The 26,812-nt window shown below is 41.3% G+C and overlaps 1 protein-coding gene across 1 annotated transcript in view; it reads right to left on the bottom strand.

The window, feature by feature from the left end:
- Nucleotides 1-26,050, bottom strand: part of LOC117536199 (calsyntenin-2-like) — a gene marked incomplete at its 5' end in the record, with an annotated part of 180,449 nt that extends 154,399 nt beyond the window's left edge. The window contains 2 exons of the mRNA XM_034200966.1: nucleotides 2,436-2,644; nucleotides 25,806-26,050. Coding sequence (XP_034056857.1) covers nucleotides 2,436-2,644; nucleotides 25,806-26,050 — 454 coding nt within the window. The remainder of the gene's footprint in view (nucleotides 1-2,435; nucleotides 2,645-25,805) is intronic.
- Nucleotides 26,051-26,812: the final 762 nt, after the last annotated feature.

Here is a 26,812-nt window from a genome sequence, read left to right as displayed (position 1 = left end):
TTGCTTCCAGAGTGTGTGAAGGTATGTGTGTGTGTGTGTGTGTGTGTGTGTGTGTGTGTGTGTGTGTGTGTGTGTGTGTGTGTGTGTGTGTGTGTGTGTGTGTGTGTGTGTCTATCTCCTATAGAAACTCTGTGCATGTATGGTATTTCAGTGTCAGTGTGTTATGACAGAAATGTTTTTTACATTGTCTTTGAATAAGATGTGGAGAAAATAACTTTTGAGTGCTGCCAATGCGGTAGCTGAGGGAAAAGTGGGTACAACAAAAAAGTGACAACGCTTCACCACAACCTAAACAGTAAAATTCAATGACTGTCAGACACTGTTGATCACAGTTTAGATGGAATAACAAGGATTTTTTGTGGCAAGCACTGACATATGTCGGGGCTTTATCGACGGGCTAGGACAAAACCATGTGCATCTCAAGATAAGTACCCAGAGATGGCGAAAGTACACACATCCTTTACTCAAGTAGAAGTACTGACTAAACTTCTTTACTCAAGTAAAAGTAAAGAAGTATGGGCTTTGAAATGTACCCATAACTAGCAGCTGTTTTAAAGAGTACCTGACCTCCCTTTATATTAATAGAACAATAATGTCATTGTTAGCTAAAGAATGTTTCCATGCTGAACAACGGCAACATGACAACGTTTCCATTGGTCCCTCTTCTTTAGAGAAGACCTGAGGCCTGTACTACGAAGCAGGATTTTCGCTTAGCCGGCTAACTTCAGGAAAAACTCTGGGTTTCCGGTCCTACGACGCTGGTTCTCTTTTTAGCGGGCTAGATCTCCATGGTAACTTATGCTGCCCCGGAGTAGGTTAGGTTGCAGGCTAAGAGATCAACTCAGTGAAAGTACCGCCTGCTGACCAATCAGAGCTCAGTGTGCGGAGTTTAAAGCGATCAAGTCATATTACAGGAGAAAGGAAATACAGAAAAACTGCCGTCGCAGGAAAGACGGCCGGCAAAAATCACCGACTGTGTGAACGTGAACATTAATAGAATATCACCTCCATCTTCAGAGCAATCTGACTATTATAACATTAGCATTAAGAAAGCTTACTTAAATATCTGCCACAACATAAGTAACCGGATCAAAGTAACATTAAGTACAGTCCGCGGCATATCACTTCATAATGTATCATATATCTCCTTATCTGAGTCAGCTGAGCCGTATCTGGCCGTGCAACACTCACAGTGTCACATACTGTATGCAGAAGTATTATTTTAAGCAACACATTAAGTTGACGAAACACTCGAGACAAATGTAATTAATGTCAGATCGTGTCTTAGACGGGGCAGTGATATCATAAACCTGTTAATGTCCGCATTCAAACACTTGTTCTGTTACCAGCTGTATTCACCTTGCAGGTGCAGCTCTGTGGCTTTGATCCTGGATCAAGTGTTTAAGTCATGGATGTTTAAAGTTTAACTTCTTCATATTTGTCTAATATTATAGTTGACTTTTCATTCAGGAAGTATGACGCTGTGCTGTCAGTACGCTTCTCCATGTCTGTGATTGGTCGAATGCTCCAAATACCACCCCTTTTATGTGAACGCGCAACTAGATAGGACACGGCTGGCTTGAGCGATCCACTTGATAACCCGTGTCGTAGTACAGTTTAGCGAGAGCGCGTATGTTTTGGATTAGGCCAACCGGCTAACTCAAACATATCCAGGTTAGGTTGAACCAGCTTCGTAGTACAGGCCTCAAGAAATGATGGATACACGGATCGTGTTCAAATCAATAGGCACGCAATGACTCTAAATAATAATGATCACGCACCAAACACACATTCAAACTAAAGGAACCAGCTGTTTGGAAAATGTAAGAAGTCAAAGTAAAAAGTCGTCGGAAAAATAAGTAGTGGAGTAAAGTACTGATACCAGAAAAATGTACTTAAAGGTGACCTATCATGCAAAATGCACTTGTGTACGTCTGTTATACATGAATATGTGTCCCCGGTGTTCCAGGGAACTCACCAAGTGTCAGAAAACACAACCCTCTCTATTTTCCTCCGTACCCAAATCTCTTAAAAAGGGGCTGCAACGGATCTGATACAGACTGATTTGAACACTTCTGTGACGTCACAGAAGTGGCGCTACGGCTATTGGGCCAACTCCACCAATCAGGAGGAGACAGCCACGGACATTGCCGTTCGAAAGCGCTGGAGACGCTGTAGTACATATGCCAGGCCTGTAGATGGTGCTGTTCTCACAGAATCAGCAAAGACAGTGTTAAATTGAGCGAAATGAGGAAGGGCTAAAATGCATGATCTGTTTTGGTATTTTGAAAAATAAAAAGTATAAATATGCCTTATATGGTCCTACACTATATTATTCAAATATAGCATGATAGGTCCACTTTAAGTACAATAACGAAGTATTTGAACTTCCCACCTCTGAAACTATCCAATATGTTCCCCTCTCCTCCACTCACCGTTGCGGTCGATAGCGAAGGGTGTGTTGGTGCTGGAGATCTGGTAGTTGCAGATCTGGCTGTACTGCGGGGAGCAGTCCTGGTCCGTGGCCTCCACCTGCAGGATGCTGTCGTAAATCTTTCCCTCCGTCACCGCGGCTCGGTACTCGGACTCCCGAAACACCGGGGCAAACTCATTCACATCGTTCACCTGAATGTGCACCACCGCCCTGCAAATGATGGGGAAACAGAGGGGGGAAAGGGGAGATGAGTGGAGAAGAGGGTATCGTCTGCATAGAGCGTAAATGACAGTCTTGCACTAATGCACATTTCTCAAAGTTATTGAAGTGACTGTTATTTTGTTGAATATGGTGCTTTTATTTAGGTCTTAATGTGTGCATATGTATACATGTGTCTGTTGATTGTGTATATAAACATATTTGTATACATATGTTTATATATCTTTTTTATTGTATGTGCGTCATATGTCCCTTTAATGTTTGGATTGTTGAGGGTTGATGGAGATTAATTGATTCAATAACCAACAGTCAGCATGAATTTCTTGTATTGGGCTTTCTTTGACAAAAACAATCCCGTTGATCTCTTCATCTACTATATGCACTGCACTAATGAATCATTCCATAAGTGATCCATCAGCAGTAATTCATGTTAAGTCATACATGATGAAGCCCCTCCCCCTCCTCAATTAATCACTTTTAAAACACCTTCATCAATACTCTCCGGCGGCTAGAGAGCAACAGATTGCATAATCAATCCTTAAATTCATTGACTGGCAACCGCTAATAGATGACGATAGGACGTACAGTACTAACACCGTTTTAGCTGCAAATGGCAAATATAAAAAGCAGAGCTGTGCTTTGAAAGACAAAGGAGCGGACATGGGTATATGGTTTATAGCAGTGGTTCTCAAATGGGCGTACGCGGACCCCTAGGGGTACGTTGGAGTACTGCAGGGGGTACGTGAGATTTATTTTATGTTAATAAAAAAAAAAACATAAGTAATGCATTTAAACAAACTACTAATAGTAGATGAATTACTTTATTCAAAGGTTTACAGAAACTCTGGATAATAAAATGGGGGAAATAAACGGGGTGCTCTCTTTTCCTCTCCCTCTCCTGACAGCTCGTCAGTCTCGTGCAGCTCGCTGAACCTGTAATAAGTGACCCGACAGTAAAGAATAAATATATTTATAACTAGTTTAGCTTGTTCCAGAGTAGATAAACTAGCTAAGTGTGTTACAGTAGGTCTAACTCTTAGTGTATTTAATTTTGCTCCACTCAACGGTCCGTCACAGCGGCGGAGCTGTTATAATGCAGAGCTGCGTGTTCTCCGTCAGCAGCAGCTGATCTGATCTCTCTCTCACGTCCGGTTATACTTCACTCCCGTTTATGTCCAAATCTATCAGATCGAGATAGTTCTAGTTAATGATATGACTGCCTGCTTATCAAAGGACACCTAAACAACAAGCGTTGCTTGGCAACGGCGTGTGGCCGCAAAGTATAGCGCAGCATTATGCATATGTTTATATGAGGAATGAGGGGTCAAAATCCCATGCTCATAAAATGCTCATATATTTCTCTTCATTCGCCACACCCCAAAATAAATAAATAGATATACCAATTTTAGGAAAAGTAACGAAGTTTGAGCAGTGTGGGTTTTATATGAACAGAGTTACACATATTTCAAAACGCGAAGTGTAATAACTGCAGTTGCCTCCCTGTCATCGAGAATGACAAAGATCCTCAGTGAAGCACGAGCCCATGTTTCTCACTAAGTACAACTTATTAAAAAGATTAGTTCAATGCAACTAATGTCGTCTTAGTGTTATTGCATGATGTTAAAATTGGCTTGCCATGAATTTAGTGATGGATTGTAAACATTTGAAATGTAGCATTTAAGTGTTTCTCAGTTACAATGTTGTTGTTTTAATAAATCAGACACTGATGGTGCAGCGCTGTGCTGTACCTCTTTATAGGCATGTTTTCCTTTACAAATTGTGTTTGCGCTGATCAGGGGGATTAATGAAAAAAGTTTGAGAACCACTGGTTTATAGGATTAGCTGGTTGGTGTGGAACAGGCGGTGAGTTATCCTGTTAAGAGAAGCTGTAATATCTTGCCAACAGGTGGTGGGCTGGAGATGGGGACCAACAAAAGAGAGACAGTTGGGAGGCCGATCCCACGCAGAATGGATTAACACACCGCCTTATCTCTCCCTGTCACAAGTACACAGACGTAAAAGACCATTTGTGTTTGAGCGTCCCTATATACACAAACAGATGCACGCTTCAATTGTTTAACAGAAAATACCAAACCCATAAACAACTGGAGTTAAAAAGCATGACAGACGGTAGGGCTGCTCAATTAATCGTATTTTAATCGCAATTATGGCTTTCAACGATTACGAAAACAACGTAATCGAAATAAAACGATTATTTTTTTATTATTATTACTTTTTTCAGTTGAATTATACTTAAAGTTCAGGGTAATCAACTGTTAAAAACTTACTGTTTAAATGTTTTTTCTCCAATAAATGGATGTTCTCAAAGTCAATGAATAATCGCATTTAATAATCGCAATTACAATTATTGACCCAAATAATCGAGATTATGATTTTTGCCATAATGGAGCAGCCCTAGCAGACGGATATATTGGGGACAGGAGTTGGCGGTAGTTAACTTCGATGCAATGCTGCTTTGACTGTGACTAATATACATTTTAGAGTTATTAATTATACATTTGAATCCAGTACATTGATATGACGGATTAATATTGTACTGTTACACACATACCATATGATGAGCCTTTTTACTATCTGAATCATTCAATGTAATAAATTGGACTTATTGAATTAGTGATCAAGCTATAATAAACATTGGCACTCGCTAAACCTGACAAGAGGTAGTAAAAGCCTAAAGTATAACTGAAATGTTACACCCATCCATCCATCCATCTTCTTCCGCTTATCCGTGGTCGGGTCGCGGGGGTAGCAGTTCCAGCAGAGAGCCCCAAACTTTCTTTTCCCTGGCGACATCAACCAGCTCTGACTGGGGGATCCCAAGGCGCTCCCAGGCCAGCGAAGAGATATAATCCCTCCACCTGGTCCTAGGTCTACCCCTTGGTCTCTTCCCAGCTGGACGTGCCTGGAACACCTCCCTAGGGAGGCGCCCAGGTGGCATCCTAACTAGGTGCCCGAACCACCTCAACTGGCTCCTTTCGACGCGAAGGAGGAGCGGCTCAACTCCGAGTCCCTCCCTGATGACCAAACTTCTCACCTTATCCCTAAGGGAGACACCAGCCACCCTGCGGAGAAAACCCATCTCGGCCGCTTGTATGTTACACCCGTTGCTGGTAAAATAAAGAAAAATACGTTCTTTTTTTTGCCTGAACCACCAATTAGTAGATTAAATCAATTCAAACGTTATTATTAAGTTAACTATTTTAACATTTCTTCAGCTCATTTTACTTCTGATGACCTTGATTTTCACACCTATACCTAACAGGAGCTTTAATCATTAATCTACAGCAGGAGGTGCATGCAATGTTCATTTCATAATTAACTTTACTAGAATCAAAAATGAAGCCAGAAAATGCACATTAACATTGCACAACAAAAACAATGAGCATTTTGTCTATGCAGGGCTTTTACTTTGTATGTTAACATTGTGGTATTGTTGCTTATATTGCACATTTGTGATTGGTGCATATGAAAGTATGCAACATCATCTATTTCCAAGTATGCACAACCCATGCCAAACCAGGGAGAAGTACAAACTATTCTTTAAAAGGTTGCTTGAGAAAATAGGTTTTCAGGGCCTTTAGAGCACATGTGTCCAAACTCAAGGCCCGGGGGCCAAATCAGGCCCTTGGTGGATTTAATTTCGGCCCGCAGGATAATTTTTAAATTACTATTAGATCTGGCCCGCCGGTATATTGCACGCACACCTTCACTCCATCCTGAGGGTCTCCTCCGCTCAGAGCCTGAGCCCAAACATTGATGACCTTGCACCCAAGATGAGATGCCAAGTATCTGAGCTAGCATCACAGAGCAGCACACTGAGTTTAATGGATGTTTCCTTCTGCACTTTCTCTCACGACAGCAGGGCATGTTTGGTTTTCTCTTTGAGGGGAATAGTTTTGTTGAAGCTGTTGTTGGCCTGTGGAGAAATGTACTCATAAGAAATGACTCTGGAAAAGCTGCAGATAGAGCCATAAGAAATGAATGCAACTGATTATTTAATGTTGTTTTTATAGGCAATAATTGAAGCTTTGTTAGTTCCAGGTTTAATATGTGCAATAAGTTCATTTCAATACGCTCTGCAATAAACATTGAACCAGTCCGGCCCTCGACTAGTACCCATTTTTTTATTTTGGCCCACTGTGTGTTTGAGTTTGACACCCCTGCTTTAGAGGATCTGAATGCTTCTTTAAGAGTCGACACAGGTACTGAATACACACTTGAAGCCTAAACAGAGATTAATCACCCGTCTTTAGTGTTGGTGAGATGTTAACGGTGACGCTAACCGCAGTGAAGATGGGGATAAGAAGCCCTGACAGGTGATGGCAGCTCCACAGTGTGCACTAAATCCCTCCGCCAGCCTTGTTTTGTCATATTAATGATGCTCTCATAAACATTACCCCCCTGCTCCGACACTCGCCAGTGGTGAGGGAGCAGACATATGTTTCACTCCTCTGGGGCTTGTATAGAGGCACTGCTGTGTGTGTGTGTGTGATTATGTATTCATGCACACGAGAGCATGATATATAACCACAGTAAATGCAATAATTGTGAATATGTCTCATTGTGAGTGTGCATGTGAGTGTGCGTTTCGATGCTGATGGCTCGCATCTGGTTGAACAGACGCCCGGCTCTCTTGGGACCGGATGTTTTTGTGTTTCAAATCCCTGAAACATTGCCAAGCGAAGCCCATCCCTGACCAATCCTCCCAGTGACAGATCCCAGATTAGCAGAAGGTCCACAAGTGACACATAAAGTCAGCGGGGGGTTATGTGTGAGAGAGAAATGATCAACAACAACTAAAGACAAAACAAAGAACCTTGAATATAACACAGATCCACAGGGAGGACTACTTGGAAAACAAGTCAAAGGTTAAATCACTACATCGCACCCTTGAATAAGGAAACCTGCTCTGCACCCTGCACTGACATGAAGATAGTAATCCCATTATAGTCAATTAGCATTGGTGGACTGGCCATCAGGACGGAGACGAATCCCCCCCCAATTGACAATTTACTAGTGGTACCGAAGTGGGCCGGTCGAGACACCTGAGGATATTCAAAGGTGATAGATGCAAATACAACTTTATTTATATAACTTTATTTTCTGACAGTGACAGATATTGTCTTTTGAAGAGGCTTAAAGGTGGGGTAGGTAAGTTTGAGAAACCGGCTCGAGATACACTTTTTGTTATATTCCATGGAATGCTCTTAACATCCCGATAGCAATGAATATCTGAAGTGCTTTGACAACAAATCCATAAAAAAAGTAATCTCTGGAAGCCGTGGCGCTGTAAAAAGCACGACCAATCATCTGAGCCGGCCCGGCTAAAGTAACTGGATGGCCTACCTGCCTGTCAGCTTTCCATCTGGGCACAAACTTATCTCGTGCCCTCATTGGTCATGTGCGCGTTCGTGTGTGTTGGAGGAGGGGCTCTGTAAGGAAGTGGCAGATTTGTTCCGGCTGTGTATTTTCAAATTCTAGCGCACTCGAGCTGGTTTCTCCAAAACTACCTATCCCACCTTTAACAACCAATACATATTAAACTAAATAAATAATTAAGACACATTTTAAAACTCACACATAATAGCAGAAAAATAACCTGACGAAAAAAGTGTTAAAGCATCATGTGTTTAAAGGGGGGCTATTATGCTCATTTTCAGGCTCATATTTGTATTTGGGAGGCTGTGGCGTAGTGGGTTAGTGCGTTGGTGTTCGTATCAGGAGAGCACAGGTTCAAACCCCACTGCAGTCTGCATGTCGTTGTGTTCCTGAGACACTTCACCCCAAATTGCTCCTGTGGGGATTGTCCACAGTATTGAGTATGTAAGTCGCTTTGGATAAAAGCGTCTAACAAGTGACATGTCATGTAATGTCATGTATGTTGTGCCTCTACTGCCTATAATTATGTAACAGTAATAAACAAAAGAGTCTATCGAGGCATTTCGGGCTGGGATTCTAGCCTTTGCAGACCATTGAGATGCACTAAACTGTATGTAAATGTAACACACTACAGGAAAGGGAAAAGCATAATAGGGCTCCTTTAAACTTATTGGATTCAAAACCCTTTACAAGCACTGTGTGTTGCCTCAGTATTAGGGGGACCTGGAGCCCCATTAGGCGGTGTTTGTATTGAAAGCAGTAGAGTGGTGTCCAGTGGTCTGTAAATGGCATTTAAAAGGGTCAGCCTCTGCTCCGAGTGTTGCCTTGTAGGCAATCAGTGGAACCAGTCCCTCTGCCACCACGATGCAGAGGTGGACCCTCACTACTCTCTGCATGTTTCACCTCAGCACCGATGTCAGGGCCTGTGCTCATTCTGGTACTTAACATGTATCTTGCTCGGGAGTGGGATCACAGTGCATGCCTTCCTCTGGAGCACAGCCAGAATCCAGAAGTCTGTTAACAGCTCGGTGGAAAGCCCTCTTAGCGGGGTGGAGCAGCTTTAAGCACCTTCCTTTGAGCCTGTCAGGGCCAGGCTGGTGCGCTGCGGCTTTTAAAACTGCTGAAGAAGCTGATTTGCAGAGGAGGTGGGGTCCGTGCAGTCAATCACTGCAGGGGAGGGGGCTCTACCCTTAATGTTTCACCCCTGCCTTGCATGATTATTATTATATTCACCAGATCAACAGCTCAAAGCTCATGCACGATAAAGCAATATATAATTAGATAACTAAAGTAGTCACTTGCAGCTGATTGTGTTTTTGTTTTTATTCAAATGAACATACATGTATTGAGGGGTTTTGACTACTGGCACAGCTGACCATAGTTTTTGGAGGAGTTGTATTTCAACTAAATGAGGATGAAAAAAATATATAGAAAGACAGCTTATAACCAAAGTAGATTTGTTTTTCTTCGTTCCTGTTAGCCTCGTTCCAAAACGGAGCGAGCGAGCAGTGCGGCAAACGGCCTGCCTCGTCCTTTGAGAGTTGCCAGCGAAAGGACAGGCCAGTTAAAGTGTCCCTGAATGCACCGCGCCTCCAGCGTCGGCCTGTCTGCTCTCACCAGACTGAGCCTGCATCACAGCGGGCACCGAGTTATGTTGATAGAAAGTATTAATTTGATATAACTGAATGCCTGGGTGCTTGAAACGGATATAAAATATGATTAACAGCATGGAAAGTACCCCACACACACACACACACACACACACACACACACACACACACACACACACACACACACACACACACACACACAGCAAATATCATAAAGTAAACACAAGTTACGCTCCACAGATTTAAACTTTACCTGGGGCTAGAAAACCCCTGCTGCTATAATTCCAGGTTCCAGTTTATATACAGTACATGCCACTGTGTGTGTGTGTGTGTGTGTGTGTGTGTGTGTGTGTGTGTGTGTGTGTGTGTGTGTGTGTGTGTGTGTGTGTGTGTGTGTGTGTGTGTGTGTGTGTGTGTGTGTGTGTGTGTGTGTGTGTGTGTGTGTGTGTGTGTGTGTGTGTGTGTGTGTGTGTGTGTGTGTGTGTGTGTGTGTGTGTGTGTGTGTGTGTTTTATCTGATCTGGATGGTTACTAATTCCTTTTCTTTATGGCGGTCATGTTTGACCTGGAACACCATGGCTGTTACAAAGTTGACTAAATCATCCAAAATGCAATGAAAGTGTGATCAGCCATTGTATATGTTCACATGTCTACTGTGAAGGATATCATAAAGCCTCATGAAGCCTTAATGCAATTGAATGTACAACAAAAAGTTATGATTGATGAAAGTAGTAAATCGGTCAGATTTTTTTAGATTATTTATCAAGAAAAGTTATCGGTGATGCTACTGCAGGGTTTTTCACTAATATAATTTATTTACGATCAGTGTATTTATTCTTATTTATACATTTTACATCTATTTAACTTTTCATTTATTTTGTACAGACTGCTGATAGATGTGTGTACAACTGACTGTTTGCACTCTGGTTAGACCCTCCTAATTTCGCTACACTGCTACTACTGCTGGTTTATAAAGCACTGAATGGTTTAGGCCCAAAATACATTTCTGACCTCCTGCTAAATGATGAACCATCCAGATCTCTCAGGTCTTCAGGGACTGGTCAGCTTACTGTCCACAGAGTCAGAACTAAACATGGAGAAGCAGCGTTCAGTTATTATGCTCCAAATATCTGGAACAAACTCCCAGAAACCTGCAGGTCCGCTGCAACTCTGACTACTTTTAAATCCAGGCTGAAGACTTTTCTTTTTGTCGCTGCTTTTAATTGAACTATTCATATCTTAGACTGCACTGTAACTTTTATCCATGTATTTTTTTCTTTTAATGTTTATTTTATTAGCTTTTCTTTTTAATGACTGATTTTAAATGCCATTTTCTTAATGTCTTTCATTTTTTGTAAAGCACTTTGAATTGCCTTGTGTTGAAAAGTGCTATATAAATAAACTTGCCTTGCCTTGCCTTACACTCTGCTTGCATTATGTAATGACAATAAAGTAATCTAATCAATAGAACCAGATTTATATTTGTATTTATTGTATAGACTTGGTTTGACAGTATAATTAAAGAAAACATAGAAACATGCCTTATCGTATACCTTAAACACAAAGCATTTTGTTAAGGTGAATGAAAAACAAACACACACAAAAAAAACGTTTTTTAAAAAATAGTTTAAATAAGTTTAGTTAGTTATAATTATAAAAACATGAAGGGGATTAGTTGCACTACTGCTCCGGAGAGTGCACTGTTATACCTGCATCTAAACATGATTTAAAGTCCTTTATAAAACCTTACATAACCTGAAGAAGCACCTTCCTAAAGCAGTCGAGAAACAAACTACCTTCTAACAACATGAAAGGTATGAGAAGATGTCTGCCTCCGCATTTGAAGAATATAAATATCTCACAAAACGAAAAAGCATGGCAAGCAGTGGAGATACTTTCCTGTTTTCAGGCGCGAATCCAATCCCTCTAAATCATTCTCTGACACAATCAGATAGGAGCTGCGTGCTAAGGCCAGGTGATGCATGTTAATGCCAGGTGAGCATTGTTCCAAGCTCATTACATATTCATCCACACTCATTATTTATCAACGCTCAACCGCACACAGTCACTCAAACCCAGTCATTATAGAATGCCTCCTGCAGATACCTACCTACCCACACACACACGCACACACACACACACACTCACACACACGCACGAACGCACACACACACACACACAGAGAGAGAGAGACATACACATGGAGGGAGAGAGAGAGACACACACACACACATGCACGCACGAACGCACACACACACACACACACACACACACACACACACACACACACACACACGGAGAGAGAGCCACACACAATTAACTGAATTGAGAGAGAGACACACACACACACACACACACACACACACACACACACACACACACACACACACACACACACACACACAAATAACTCAATTAATCTTTGTCAAGAATTAGCCGCGAGCTAGAATCATCAATTTCCTTGTGTAAGACTAGAATGAATATAAACAACCCACGCTCCACCAATGGGATCGTTTCCTCATCAACTTCCTCATCGACTCCCACCCAGAGGCATTTCATTCATAATCATTACAGTATAGACTAGTATTTATTCCACCGTACCATATTAATATTACATCCTGTTGTATCTCATTATATCTTACTTGTACATATTTAACTTATTCTTGCACCTTACCTTGGAATCAGAATCTGACATGTACGTTTACACACACAAGGAGTTTGCTTTGGTGTAAACACTGCAATAGATTAACTCTGTAAAATAAATAAATCAAGTTGTACTAAAAAGGACCAAATATAGAACTATTTTGAGAGCTAATTTAAAAACTGTAATGTTTACAACAACTATATGTTAAAAAGTAAATACAATAAGAAAATGACAATTTACTCTGAGAATGAAATACTGTATGCGCAGTCCCTTAGTATGGAGGAAAGTTGTGCAGTTATAAAAGAGGTAGCATGACAAAAATGGGAACCTTTTTCTCCCACTCTCTCTAGCAGGGACAGAAAAGGAAGTAAAAAGGTTCTCATGAACTCATTTTAGTTCCGGATGTTTTTGGGTGTGAACGCGACATTTCGGAACTATACTGGGAAAAGTACTGCGGTGTGAAAGCGCCTATTGTGTTCTTGCAGGCATTGTTTCACCGTTTTACCTCCTTATTTATTTTACATTTCAAGTATGTTTTCTATTATGCCACAGAAAACAGGAAAATCGAGAAGATGATCGAAAGAAAACGTCAAATTCATAAAAGGTTGACCAAATATATATTTTAGTAGCATTTGCATGCATTTTAAATGTCTGTATGTCCGTCTTGCTGACAAACACTTGATGGACTCCTTGATCACGGTTAGAATCGGATGTCACTTCTTCTCATCTGATAACTGGAGCAGACAGGCACAGATGGTGCATTTCCTGCCGCTGCATATTCATAATTGAAACACAGAGACTTTACTCTCCTATTACATTATGTTAGCTGGAAATAAACAACATATTCCTAAACTAGATGTATCTTTCTCTTGCTTTTCTTGGCAGGAGTTATATCCTCATCAACTAACAGGTTTTGACAGAATGAGGTTTCACTCATATTAGCATCAAGCAAGCACAGCGTTCAGATTCTTGGTGAAATAAATGGACACATTCCCCCGGTCCTTCCCTGCAGAAATGTATCTTGACAGCTTATGCTAACAAGGCACAGCTATTGGCCCACTTCTTCACTCATCAGACACTGACTTTTCTTGTTAATGTTGAGTGTGCTTGTCTTTGTATTTGTATGCAAGATGGTGGCAGAATGTGCCTATCCCCAGCTACAGTATTTATCTTATTTATATGCAAATGTAGGGATATCAGTGTGTATTTGACTCAGCATGTGGGATTTGTAAGCCTGTGTGTGTGGTGTGCATATCTGTTCAGTGAGATATCCTCTCCAAACTGCAACTACACATACAGGCCTCGGAAATTCACTAATGATAATAACTGCTGCACCCAACATGTGTTAATGTGCAGTTACATGGTCACGATAAAACATCTGTGTGTCTCAATTACTATCACATTTTCTCTCACTTACACACATTAGCACATACACAACCCCCCGGGCCTTTAACCCTGCTGTAAATGCATTACACACACACACACCCCCGACAGCCTCCAGGCACTTAACCCCTGGGCCGGTGTTAAATACATGTGTCGTGGTGAGGTGGGAGTCCTGGGAAAGATTACTATGAATATGACAAGTGTGCGAGGCAGTGTGAGATCCCTTATGCCTAATTACTCATTTCCAGTGTGAGGGGAATGGTGAAGTACAAGCGCAGAGAAACTCCGAGCCTTCAGATGCTAATAAGGGAGAATATTTGGTTGTTCTTGTACCCACCCCAAACACCTTGAAAAGGCTAATGGCTAAAGCTACATTGCTACTACTTGGTAGCAACTGAGAAGTTTCTTTCTCACACAGGCCTTTTTATCCGGATACTTTCAGCAATGTAAAGAGATACACTTACAAACTACCAGAACATTAGAACACATGACCGGAAAACGGCAAGGTCGCGGAAAACTGTCCTTTTTTATCAAGGAATTTTCTGTTCTTGTTGCCTTCTAATAAATGTAATAAATATGAATATCCACTGTAACTTTTTGTCTTACTTGTCTTATTCTATAGATTGTTTTAATTGTATTGTCTTGACTTTTTCTATTTAAAGTAATTTAATAAAGTGTTTCTATATGTTATAAAGCAATTGACCTGTGTTAAATTGCCTATATAAATAAACTTACCTGCCTTCCCTTGAATTTTCACATGCTCAAAAAGTGAAGAAAAGGTCAGACATGTTATCTTTTTTTTTTCAATGTCCTACTCTGGTATTTATCTTTTACTCTCTTGAATCAAACATGTGAGGGGATAGGGTCCCCGACCCACACGGTGATTCTGGTTCAATTTGAAGAGAGGTGGCAATTATAATAAAGTAAATACAATAATCCTAAAAGGGTTGTGTGTTTCTGTACCTGGCTGGTCTACCTGCATGTGCCATCCGACCTCTGCAGCTCATCCAGAATGCAGCGGCTCGTCTGGTCTTCAACCTTCCTAAATGTTCCCACACCACTCCGCTCCTCCGCTCCCTTCACTGGCTTCCAGTAACTGCTAGAATCCACTTCAAGACACTGGTACTTGCTTACCATGCTGCGAATGGATCTGGCCCTTCCTACATCCAGGACATGGTTAAACCGTACACCCCAGCGCGTGCACTACGCTCTGCATCAGCCAAACGACTCGCTGCGCCCTCGCTGCGAAGGGGACCCAAGTTCCCATCAGCAAAAACACGTGGGTTTGCTGTCCTGGCTCCAGGATGGTGGAATGAGCTCCCCATTGACATCAGGACGGCAGATAGCTTACACACCTTCCGGCGCAGACTGAAAACTCATCTCTTTCGACTCCACTTCGAGCGATATAATTGCTAACAAAGCACTTTTATACTAATAAAGGACTGGCTTACCTAAAGCCAGTTGAGTAGCACTTGAAATGTTTGGCTCTATGAAACCTGATGTACTTAAATAAATCTGTTTTCTTCAAGTTTGTATCTTCTTGGTCGAATGCACTTATTGTAAGTCGCTTTGGCGCCAGCTAAATGTAAAGTAATGTAATGTACCAAATGTGATGTCAATCCATCTGATAATTGAGACAAATCACACACATAATCAAAATTGTCAACCTCATTGTAGGTGTAGAGGAAAAGTCAAGGGATCACCAAAATCATTACGATGCATCCTCTGGGAACCATGATTGGCAGACATTGAATGGCAATCAATCCAAAAGTTGTTGGGATGTTTCAATCTGGAACAATGTGATGTTCTGACTAACCGACTCACATTGACCTACATACAGCCATGCCACTACTGAAGCTGAAACATGTGAACTTATTCAGCTCTGCTTGACAGTAATGTATTGTTCGTGAGGCACCATTTTATTCCTTCATATCACAGCAACTACACAGCCATTATTTTCTTTCTTTACTGATGAAGTTTGAGTTCAGTAAGGTTGTTATAATAAACTCAATCTCTTCGTAAAATGATTACTCTCAAAAAAGACCTGCAGTACTTCACCCCACTTAAGCATTTGCTTTAATGTCTCAGGTGAATCACGGGTGTGTTACATTAATAGACACACAAGATGTACATTTATCATGTATCTTCATCACAACGGCTCAGTACACTTCACAGTTCAGTACAAACTGTTCATCTGGCAGAGGTCAGGCCTACATTATTGCAGATTAATTTGTGTTTCATTTAAAGCTGACCGGAGCAGAAACAGTCTCAAGGAGTTTAGGGTGAGTTCATTTGAGCTTTGCTGACAATTGACTAAAGCTCCCACAGGCAGCAGAGCAGAATATCTCAAAAGACAAAGTAAGCGCTGTAATCAGAACTGAATGTGTACTCTCATATATCGGTGCTCTGACTCGGATACAAAAGTGTTTACAGTGTGGAGCTGTCTGTTGCTTCTGACAAAGTCTCACAGATTGGAGGAATATAACACTTTATGCAGTATGATGCTGAGCTCAAAGTTTGACATGACATTTCGATAAGTAAACAACATTCTACTTGTGTGCAGAAGATAGAGAAAGAGACAGATTTTGTGGTTGAGAGCATTGTGAGTGCAGAGGCTGTCTGATGCAATATTGAAACCCTGGATGTGTAACAGAGCTAGAAGGGCTGCCAGAAAGGAGGACCGTGTCAGACACAGAAACATGTCTGTACAATTCTGCAAAACTACTATAAAGTGTAATGCCAATGCTTCAAATAGGATTCATATCAGCCATTATGACATCAAGCCTGCAGAAACCCACAGGCACACGTTATACACGCAGTGAAAGATTTGTTTGCTTAACCCTCCTGTTGTCTTCGGGTCAAATCTGACCGATTTACTACTTTCATCAATCATAACTTTTTTGTTTTACATTCGATGGCATTAAGGCTTCATGATATCCTTCACAGTCACAAAAATGACCGCCATAAAGAAAAGGAATTAGTAACCATCCGGATCAGATAAAACACACACACACACACACACACACACACACACACACACACGCACACACACACATACCATGTATACATCACTTCAGGGGACATTACATTGACTTACATGCTTTTCCTGGAGACTTATCCTAACCTTAACCATAACCAACACCTGCCTAACCCTAACCCTAACCCTAAACCTAACCAAGTCTTCACCCTAAAATTAATGATTCCCCTTATGGGGACCTCCAATTTGTCCCCATAAGGGAGGCGAGTCCCCACACGTGACTATGTAAACAGATTTAGGTCCCCACAAGTATAGTAATGCTAGGACACATATACACACACACACTCTAGATGTGTCCCTCCCCCCTTATGTGCCCAATCCACCCATGTGAATCACACCTGGCACACAAACACACACACACACACACACAAACACACACACACACACGCAATACATGTTCAGTGTCTGTTCTTTGTATATTTACTGCAGTTGTTCATGTATACCAGTAGTCTGATACAATATTTACAGTTTGAAATTAAATTAAATGTGGTGATGATTAATGGTTTTTGTGTTAATGTAATTGCAGTTAAAACAGGACCGGTCAAATTTGACCGCGAACACCAAAGTAAGGGAAACGAAGACAATAGGAGGGTTAAGGCAACACAACTTATTGGTTTAGACTCATAAAAAACATAATTTTAAGTTAAATTCAAAGCTGCAACTCAACTTTTGGTTCCAAATGGGACATGAGCTATCTCCTGTGTTTGAGCTTCAATAACGATGACTTGATATACATGTGACTTTCTCTAAGCATTGTTTGTTGTATTGAGCTTGTAAAATGCACAGGAATGTGTGGTTAACGCTGTGCAAGATAAGTTAGGTTAAGGCAACAGATCTTCTTTGTTTAATTTCAGTACAAATATAATTGTTTAGGTTAAAGCTACAGACGTTTGACTCAGTAACTGGTCAAATACCATGTCGGTAAAACTAACTCCACTTTTAATTTCACAAGCAACATCAAGTGGTCTCCTGGATGAAAGGCCTGTGATGGTTGCTAAAGACTGTTATAATTGTTTTACAGCTTGTAGCTTTCAAAAACGGTTTTTTAATATATCCCACTTGCTCTGAGCGTCATTTCTTAAATGTAGCTTGAGGAAATAAACAAGGTCATGTGGTGAAGGCTGCGAATAATTGGTTTGCTTCGTTCTTGAAGCATGCAGCTCTCGATAACAGTAGCTCCAAACACGTCACTTGCTCTAAATGTCGTTTGTTGTATAAGGCTTTTAAAAAAAGCAAGATATGGGTAATGTTAAGAAAGGTTGGTTAGTTCAAGGCAACAAAAGATCGTTGTATAGGTTAAACTTACAGACATGTGACTCAGTATCTACCATGAGTCATATGTGTCACGATCTGTCTGTGTTTTGTCTTGTCTTTGGTTTCCTGTTTTATTTTGAAAAGTGTTCACCCCCTGTCTTGCCTGTTGCTTTCTGTCTGATTACCCGATTGTGTTCACCTTGTGCCCCTGTGTTTTCTCCTCCCTCCTCACCTGTCTCTTGTTTCTTTGATTAGTCTTGTGTGTATTTAAGTTCTGGTTTTTCTGTCTGTCTTTGTCGGTTCCTTGTTTGTCTGTGACTGTGTTCACAGGGTAGTGTTCTGTTCGTCACTGTGTACACCTTGAAATAAAGGTATTTTTCTGTGTAATCTGCATTTGGGTCCTGCCTGCTTCACTCAACCCTGACAATATGTCTGTACAAATAACTCCACTTTTGGTTTCACAAGAACATGAACAGTTCGCCTGGGTGAGAGTCTTGTGGTGGTTGGTAATTCAGAAAAAAAAAAATTGACCAGGTTATAAAAAGCTATGGACATTGAGTCAGTCGGATAGCGTCACATGACATGAGTCACATCTCACAAGAAACATGAACAGTTCTCCAAGGTGAAAGTCCTGCTTCTACTGAAGACACTTCAATTATTTTCTTCATTCTTATGACTAATAACTTTCAATAAGGGTTGCTATATTCACGTCACTTTCTCTGAGCATTGTTGGTTGCATTAGCTTTCAGAATCTCACAAGACAGCTTGGTTCAGGCTGTGAAAGATTACTTAGGTTAAGGCAATAAAACTACTGTTTAAACTCCGAAAAAGATAATTATTAAAACATCTACGGTGTGATATATAAACAGTGCTTTCCTGGGTAAAGTCCTGTCATTGGTACTAAAGAAAACATTTTCAACTGTAATATGTATTCTTATAACTAATACCTTTCGATAACAGCCGCTCAATATACGTGACTTTTTCTGAGTGTCAATTGTAGTATTTGTCTCGCAGAAATAAAAAAGGCACTGTGGAAGATGTGTTGGTTAAGGCAACAACACTACTTTGTTTAAAGTCTGAAAAATATCATTTTCTCAAGGTTAAAAAAAACTATGAACGAGTGATTCAGTGATGTAGCATCACATGACAACCTGATATCACATAACTCAGTGAACGATTAGCTACGACAAGACAACAAAACCACTTTGTCTATATTCAGAAGAAAAAAAATACCATTATTGTATTATATCGTTACATGACAACCAAGTCAGATGTCTGTAAAAATAACTAACTAACTACTTGAAACATGAACAGCGGTCTCCTGGGTGAAAGTCTTGTGCTCGTTACTAAAGACACTTTTGTTATCCTTTTTCATATCTTGTAGTCTTTTGTTGTATAACATAAATTGCAGAACTTTGACATTCAGTGTACCCGGGGTTTGCAGAAACTTTCAATGCCAACATTTTCTTTTTTTCAAGTGGACAGCCGAGGCTAGCTGAGCTGTAGACAGCCAGAAGAAAAGAAAGGAAGAAAGGGAGAAGTAGGGCAGCAGCCGTAAGTGAGGCGGGAGGGGGGGAGAATGGAGGGTGAAGTTTAAACTCCTCCCTGTCACTCCTGATCTTCTCCCCTGTCCGCTTTAGCTGCTAATTTTCTTGACTGCTTTCCTTCATGCTGTTGACGTGTCATGTGTAATTTGGGCTCAGCCTGAGGTGGAGATTTGTTTTTCTTCGTTCCTGTTAGCCTCGTTCCAAATCGGAGCGAGCGAGCAGTGCGGCAAACGGCCTGCCTCGTCCTTTGAGAGTTGCCAGCGAAAGGACAGGCCAGTTAAAGTGTCCCTGAATGCACCGCGCCTCCAGCGTCGGCCTGTCTGCTCTCACCAGACTGAGCCTGCATCACAGCGGGCACCGAGTTATGTTGATAGAAAGTATTAATTTGATATAACTGAATGCCTGGGTGCTTGAAACGGATATAAAACATGATTAACAGCATGGAAAGTACCACCAACACACACACACACCACACACACACACACACACACACACACACACACCACACACACACACACACACACACCACACACACACACACACACACCATAAAGTAAACACAAGTTACGCTCTACAGATTTAAAACTTTACCTGGGGCTAGAAAACCCCTGCTGCTATAATTCCAGGTTCCAGTTTGTATACAGTACGTGCCACTGTGTGTGTGTGTGTGTGTGTGTGTGTGTGTGTGTGTGTGTGTGTGTGTGTGTGTGTGTGTGTGTGTGTGTGTGTGTGTGTGTGTGTGTGTGTGTGTGTGTGTGTGTGTGTGTGTGTGTGTGTGTGTGGCCTAGCATTACTATACTTGTGGGGACCTACATCTGTTTACACAGTCACGTGTGGGGACTGGCTTCCTTTATGGGGACAAAATGGAGGTCCCCATAAGGTGAATCATTAATTTTAGGGTAAGGGTTAGGGTTAGGGTTAGGCATGTGTTGGTTATGGTTAAGGTTAGGATAAGTCTCCAGGAAATGCATGTAAGTCAATGTAATGTCCCCTGAAGTGATGTATACATGGTGTGTGTGTGTGTTTGTGTGTGCCTGTTTGTTTGTGTGTGTGTGTGTGCATGTGTGCGTGCGTGTGTGTGTACTAGCTGGATAACATGATACATTTCTGTACTTGGCTCCATTTTTTGTAGGGTTGAGAGGTCGAGTGGTGAAACAGAGATGGATGATGTTTAGTGGACAGAGCTGGTTTTCTGAAAGACTGAGCGAAGAGCAATTTCAGACTGAAGCTGAGATCAAGAGGGCCACAAAGTGTGACAAATGTTTTTTTATCCGTTGACCCCTTTACTGCAGTCATGTGGAGGTGTGTGTTGTGCTGTATCTGGGATTACCCTGAAGCCAAGTGGTCAGCAGGAGGAGAGAGAGGTGAACACACACTTTGTCTTCACAGCGATTTTTGCAAATGTTGAGTCTGAGAGGCATCTTTAAAACAATGTTCTGTGGGAGGAAGGTATAATTGTGCACTTTAACTTGTGGGAGTAACTTCCTTCAAGACTGCTGGAGCAGTTTATTTTGAATCTAATCTTATCATCTCTAAATGCAGCACTCGAAGAAGCTCTCCATATTTGCTGGAGGTGATAGATTTGCATGATTCATTTTTTTGAGGTTGTTTGAATGCAATATCACAGTTTGTACAGATCTGAGGGGGTGATTGGTTAGCTGGCCGGCTCTGTTGTGATTGGTCAACTGCTTAAAGATGTCCCGACTCTTAGCCTATCATGTTCAATGTGCTAGCCAATAGGAGCGTGAGTGTTACCTAGTGATGTGACTATGTTCTAGAAATAAACAAAGGAGTCCAATGAAGACACAGTAGAAGGCCTTTTACGGCCCGTCCACACGGCAGCGTGCGTTGCTTCAACGGAGACGCTTCCCATTAACTTTGAATGGGGTGACGTCACGCTTTGCCGAACTGCATTGTGGTTCCGTCGCGTCGCTTTGCCTCCGTTGCTCGCTTCGAAAGTTCAACTTCTCAAGCGTCGACGGAAGCCAATCAAATAATATGCCAGTACAAGCGCTAGCCAATCAAACCGCGTGCTTGTGTGTCCGGGGCGGGAGATTAATGTGATTGGTTGTTGGTCGCACGCCAGACACGCCCACCGGCAAGCTTCAACGCACGCTGCCGTGTGGACGTGCGGTTAATGCCCGGACCTTCATTCTTCAATAACACACAAAATAACATGATTTCTGGCAGGTTTAGTGCAGTCTTTTTTTGTATTCATTACTTTGTTACTCAAATGAACTTAACGGTAAAAGTCATTACCCGTGTGACACAATCAGTAAAATTGACTTTTTCTGTGTTTTTCTTTTTCTTTACTAAGTGTAAAAGAGGTGCAGGCAGGAGTTATGATGTGCATATCATGATTAAAGGTCATTTCTAAATAGAATCTACCTTAGAGAAAATCATGTGACAGAAATATGTGTACGTCAGACTTCATAGGACAATGAATGAATGTTTCCTTTGCACACACTAAGGCTTTTTGCTGTGAGGCTGATTGCATGATTGCATTTGGTTGAATGTGGATCTCTGTTGGGCAAATTGACTATGGACTAATCTAAAGAGCCTTTACATGATTGTGCTTTTATTATAAAATACTAACTAGAAACATTTCTAGTTCCCTTAAAGTGGACCTATCATGCTATATTTGAAAAATATATTGTAGGGCCATACCTATATAAAACATGTCAGTGAAGTTTTTTTTTTCAAAATACCAAACAGATGTTACCTCTGTACCTCATTCACACCAACGGTGTTTCAGGGCCGGTTCGGAGCAGGAGCTTGAAAAGCACGGGGTTTTCCTGTTCACACCGCAGCAGAGCAGCCTCTTAGCTCCGGAATCCGGTTCATTTCGAGCACCAAAAAATTGTCCGGCCAGAGCAAAAGCACCGCATACGTCACGCTTACGTCGAGGCGGGGGCAGGGGCGGGATCAACTCCTGAACAACAACAAAAAGCCGGCGTTTTATCCAGTTTGTACAAAACGATGGAGAAACTTAACAAGCAGCAGTGGTCCACTGAAGAGAACAGCTACCTACTGGGAATCTGGTCTTCTGAAGAGGTACAGAGGAAGCTGGAGCACAATCGGCCATTGTTGTCGCTGTGAGGGGTTTCCGCGCGGTTTGGCTTTATGAAGCAGGCACGCAAACGGTTACGTCATGACGCAAATGATGACGCAATGACGCAGCACCAGTCGGACTCTGGGCGGTGTGAAAAGAGCCGGAGCTAAACCGAAGAACCGGTTCTGAACCTGAAAAGCTCTAGCATGGAGCTTGAACCGGAGTTGCGTTGGTGTGAATGAGGTATGAGAGAAACACGGATCTTGGGTCCTTAGCTTGAAAACAAATAATAAGAGGAGGCGGAGCTAATGCCTAATCAGAATTCTACCGGAGATAAAGTTAAATTCTGCTGTGATAAAACGCCATCCTGTTTAAACCACGTCAAGGATTATGTCTGAAACAGTATGGAGCTCAAATGCTTTTTATCTTGCGGGTTTATCACAAGGTGAGTTCCTTTTTTTATTTCCTGCTTTTTAAACACATGTGCTCTCCAGTACAGGTTAGCTCTGAGTGTTAGCGAGGCTTGCTAATGTAAACAAAGACGTCCTAAACACGTCAGGGATTGTTTCTGATAGCAACTTTCTGTGGGTCCGCCGCCGCTATGACGTCACAGCGGATGGAAATCTGTATCCACTCGTTGTACACCCGTTTTTAAAAGATTTGGGTACGGAGGAAAAGAGAGAAGGTTTTATTTTCTGACGCTGCGTGAGTTCCCCGACGCACACATATTTATGAATAAGAGACATCACAAAGTGCGTTTTGCATGATAGGTCCCCCTTAACCAGATTGGGATGTCTTTGACGCATGTTGTTGTATTTTTCTGGCAGCCCCACACTACCCTTTGTATCCTTAGTTATGTAATTTGTATTTATTTTGTAACAGTATAATAAACTATTTAACGTTCTAAATGACCACGGTTTTCAAAACACAGCTGAACATTTGATTGGAATTAAGCCATTGCCAATTGAACGATGAATTATACAAAAAGTACTTGTAGTTTTACATAATTTAGCCCAGGCTTTTGTATATGAATTATGAAACATCTTGTTTATTTAATTGTCTGTTGCCTTGTCCTTGGTTGCCTTTTCTTTTCAGCAACTTCACAAAGGCAATCCAGGTCTGAGCTGAAAACAATACTCATTTGAAACACATTGTAGGATGTTGTGATTATACAAATGATTAAATCAATAGCAGGGCTAACAACTATTGGTTATATCATCAGTAAAGATTAGATTAGAGGAAAACCTGTCTGTCGTAATGCTGTAGTATGTTTCTTGCTGAAGAAAGGTGAAACTTACAGGATGAAATGTAACCATATGAACATCTGATTGTCTAATCCTTTCTCTCAAACACCTCAATGCCCCAGATCGACCTGTTGCAAGTATTCTGTCTCCTATACTGTGTGTACAACAATATGATCTTTAACTTCAATCTCCAGTGTTTCATTGTGTTATATTCAATCAAGTCCTGTGTTTAGGTAGACCAACTCATTCTGACATCCAAATATGTAAAGGCTATGTTAGTCAATAGCTCAAAATGTAGTGGTGTGACAATGATGCCTCTGAAATTAACATATGGCTTAGTTTGTTCCCTTATTCAGGCCAGCATGACATGATTGTCAACTTTCTCTCAGTGTAAGCAAACAAAGATGTCCGCACTCCTTTTATTCCCATAAGGAAATCAGATCATTTAGAATTGTTTTGCCATTAAAATGTGTTTCGATCACTATTGTAGGAAGAAATGGTAACTATGGACAAGGGAGAGTAATTTGCATTCTGCCCATTTGAAAATAATTGGGGGAAAAACGTAGTTATCTCACAATTTCCGAGGCGTTATTGCAAAACTACAACGTTTAGCACTGCAGACCAGCTGTTAAACATCTGGATGTGAAACTGGATAGATTAAACGGATCAGTTAAAAAGTAAATCCTAGAAATCCCGCTCTTAAAAATAGTCACGTGAATAATAATAATAATAAAGCTTTATTTATATAGCACTTTTCATACATCACGTGCAGCTGAAAGTGCTTTAAAAAAATGGCACAACTCAGAAATTAAAAATAAACAACAAGAAATTCCACTCAGACCAGATGTTAAAGGTCACCTATCATGCAAAATCCACTTGTTCATGTCTCTTCTACATCAACATGTGTCCCCTCTTCTTCATGTCTCTTCTACATCAACATGTGTCCCCTCTTCTCCATGTCTCTTCTACATCAACATGTGTGCCCTCTTCTTCATGTCTCTTCCAAATCAACATGTGTCCCATCTTCTTCATATCTCTTCTACATCAACATGTGTCCCCTCTTCTTCATGTCTCTTCTACATCAACATGTGTCCCCTCTTCTTCATGTCTCTTCTACATCAACATGTGTCCCCTCTTCTCCATGTCTCTTCTACATCAACATGTGTCCCCTCTTCTTCATGTCTCTTCTACATCAACATGTGTCCCCTCTTCTTCATGTCTCTTCTACATCAACATGTGTCCCCTCTTCTTCATGTCTCTTCTACATCAACATGTGTCCCCTCTTCTTCATGTCTCTTCTACATCAACATGTGTCCCCTCTTCTCCATGTCTCTTCTACATCAACATGTGTCCCCTCTTCTCCATGTCTCTTCTACATCAACATGTGTCCCCTCTTCTTCATGTCTCTTCTACATCAACATGTGTCCCCTCTTCTTCATGTCTCTTCTACATCAACATGTGTCCCCTCTTCTTCATGTCTCTTCTACATCAACATGTGTCCCCTCTTCTCCATGTCTCTTCTTCATCAACATGTGTCCCCTCTTCTTCATGTCTCTTCTACATCAACATGTGTCCCCTCTTCTTCATGTCTCTTCTACATCAACATGTGTCCCCTCTTCTTCATGTCTCTTCTACATCAACATGTGTCCCCTCTGTGGAAAGAGACTCTGAAAGTTTCAGGAACAAAGATTCTCTCTCTTTTTGTCCTGATCCATTTCTATAAAAACTTGTCTGAAAATGAGCTGATCAGATTTTGGCCACTTTAAGATGTTTTGTCTTGTGTACCCAGAGAATCAGCACTTTGGAAACAGGGCTGAAACAGAGGGGATTATGGGTAATGCTGCAATGATCTTTTTGGTGTTTCAGCCAATCAGAGACAGGCTCTGTATTTATCTGAGACCTGTAATATATTAATGAAAAACAGTATAATAGGGGACCTCTCAAACCTTCACAGACACACGGTCAGAATGTCCATTACTCACTTGTGGGACTTTTTGACCTCCGTGCCCCCGGGGCCAGAGCCACAGTCGTGGGCCTGGATGATGAAGGTGTACTCCTTCTGCAGCTCGCAGTCCACCAGGCCCCGGGCCCTCAGCTGGCCCTCTCCGGACGTCCCGTTCAGAACCACTGCCTCGAACGGGGCCTCCAGTCCTTGGATATTAAATGCACAGATCTCCCCTAAAGACCAGGGAGAAGGGAGGAGACAGAAGGAGGAGGAGGGAGGAGTTAATCACAGTCACACAGGTTGAATACAGGGGACAATAAATAAATACATTTGCACGTACTACTTTAAAGCAGAAGTGTGTCCCTGTAGTTGGCGTAAAGAAGTGGAATTAATTGCCGAATGATTTAAAGGGCTGTAAGGAAATGTTTGAGAAAATGTATAAAGAAAGCGTAATTAGTCAGTAGTTGACTTTTGATTGTGTTCTGGTTTTATGTTTCAGTATTTTTAAGCAACTGTAACTGAAAGAGTTATTTCTACTCCCATATTAGCATACACACAGAACACAGCAACACAATTTGCTTTACGCTGAAATGCATTCAATTTGTACCATTATTTTCCCTTTGACATACATCTGTGTTAATTGTATCCAACATAGTTTTAACAAATGTTGGGACCATTTAGGGTTAGATTAGTTTTAAAGGCATTTCGTTAGTGTTTTCTGACGTGTAAATGTTTCTGAATGATGAATGAACTGAATACTTTCTGTTTTGTGTATTCTCAAACTTCAGAGTTAATCGGGTTTTCTCATTTCACACATTCATTGTCTTATGATTGCACTTTTAAACAATTTGTGAAAAGACTGGAATTGAATTGTAGCATATTCCCAGCCATGCACTTCTGTCTACTTGCTCTTGTGAAGGGCTTTTCTTCGGTTTGCCCTCCACGACAAGTAGAGATCCTCTGTAGCCCACCCAAAAACCAACAACATACAGAACAATTGAGTTACACGAAGCACAAATAAAACGACGACGTCTCAAAGTCACC

This window comes from Gymnodraco acuticeps, unplaced genomic scaffold (assembly GCF_902827175.1).
Source record: "Gymnodraco acuticeps unplaced genomic scaffold, fGymAcu1.1, whole genome shotgun sequence".
NCBI classification, from domain to species: Eukaryota; Metazoa; Chordata; class Actinopteri; order Perciformes; family Bathydraconidae; genus Gymnodraco; species Gymnodraco acuticeps.
Note: the sequence above shows the minus strand (reverse complement) of the source record. Positions and strands in the feature narration are given on the sequence as shown.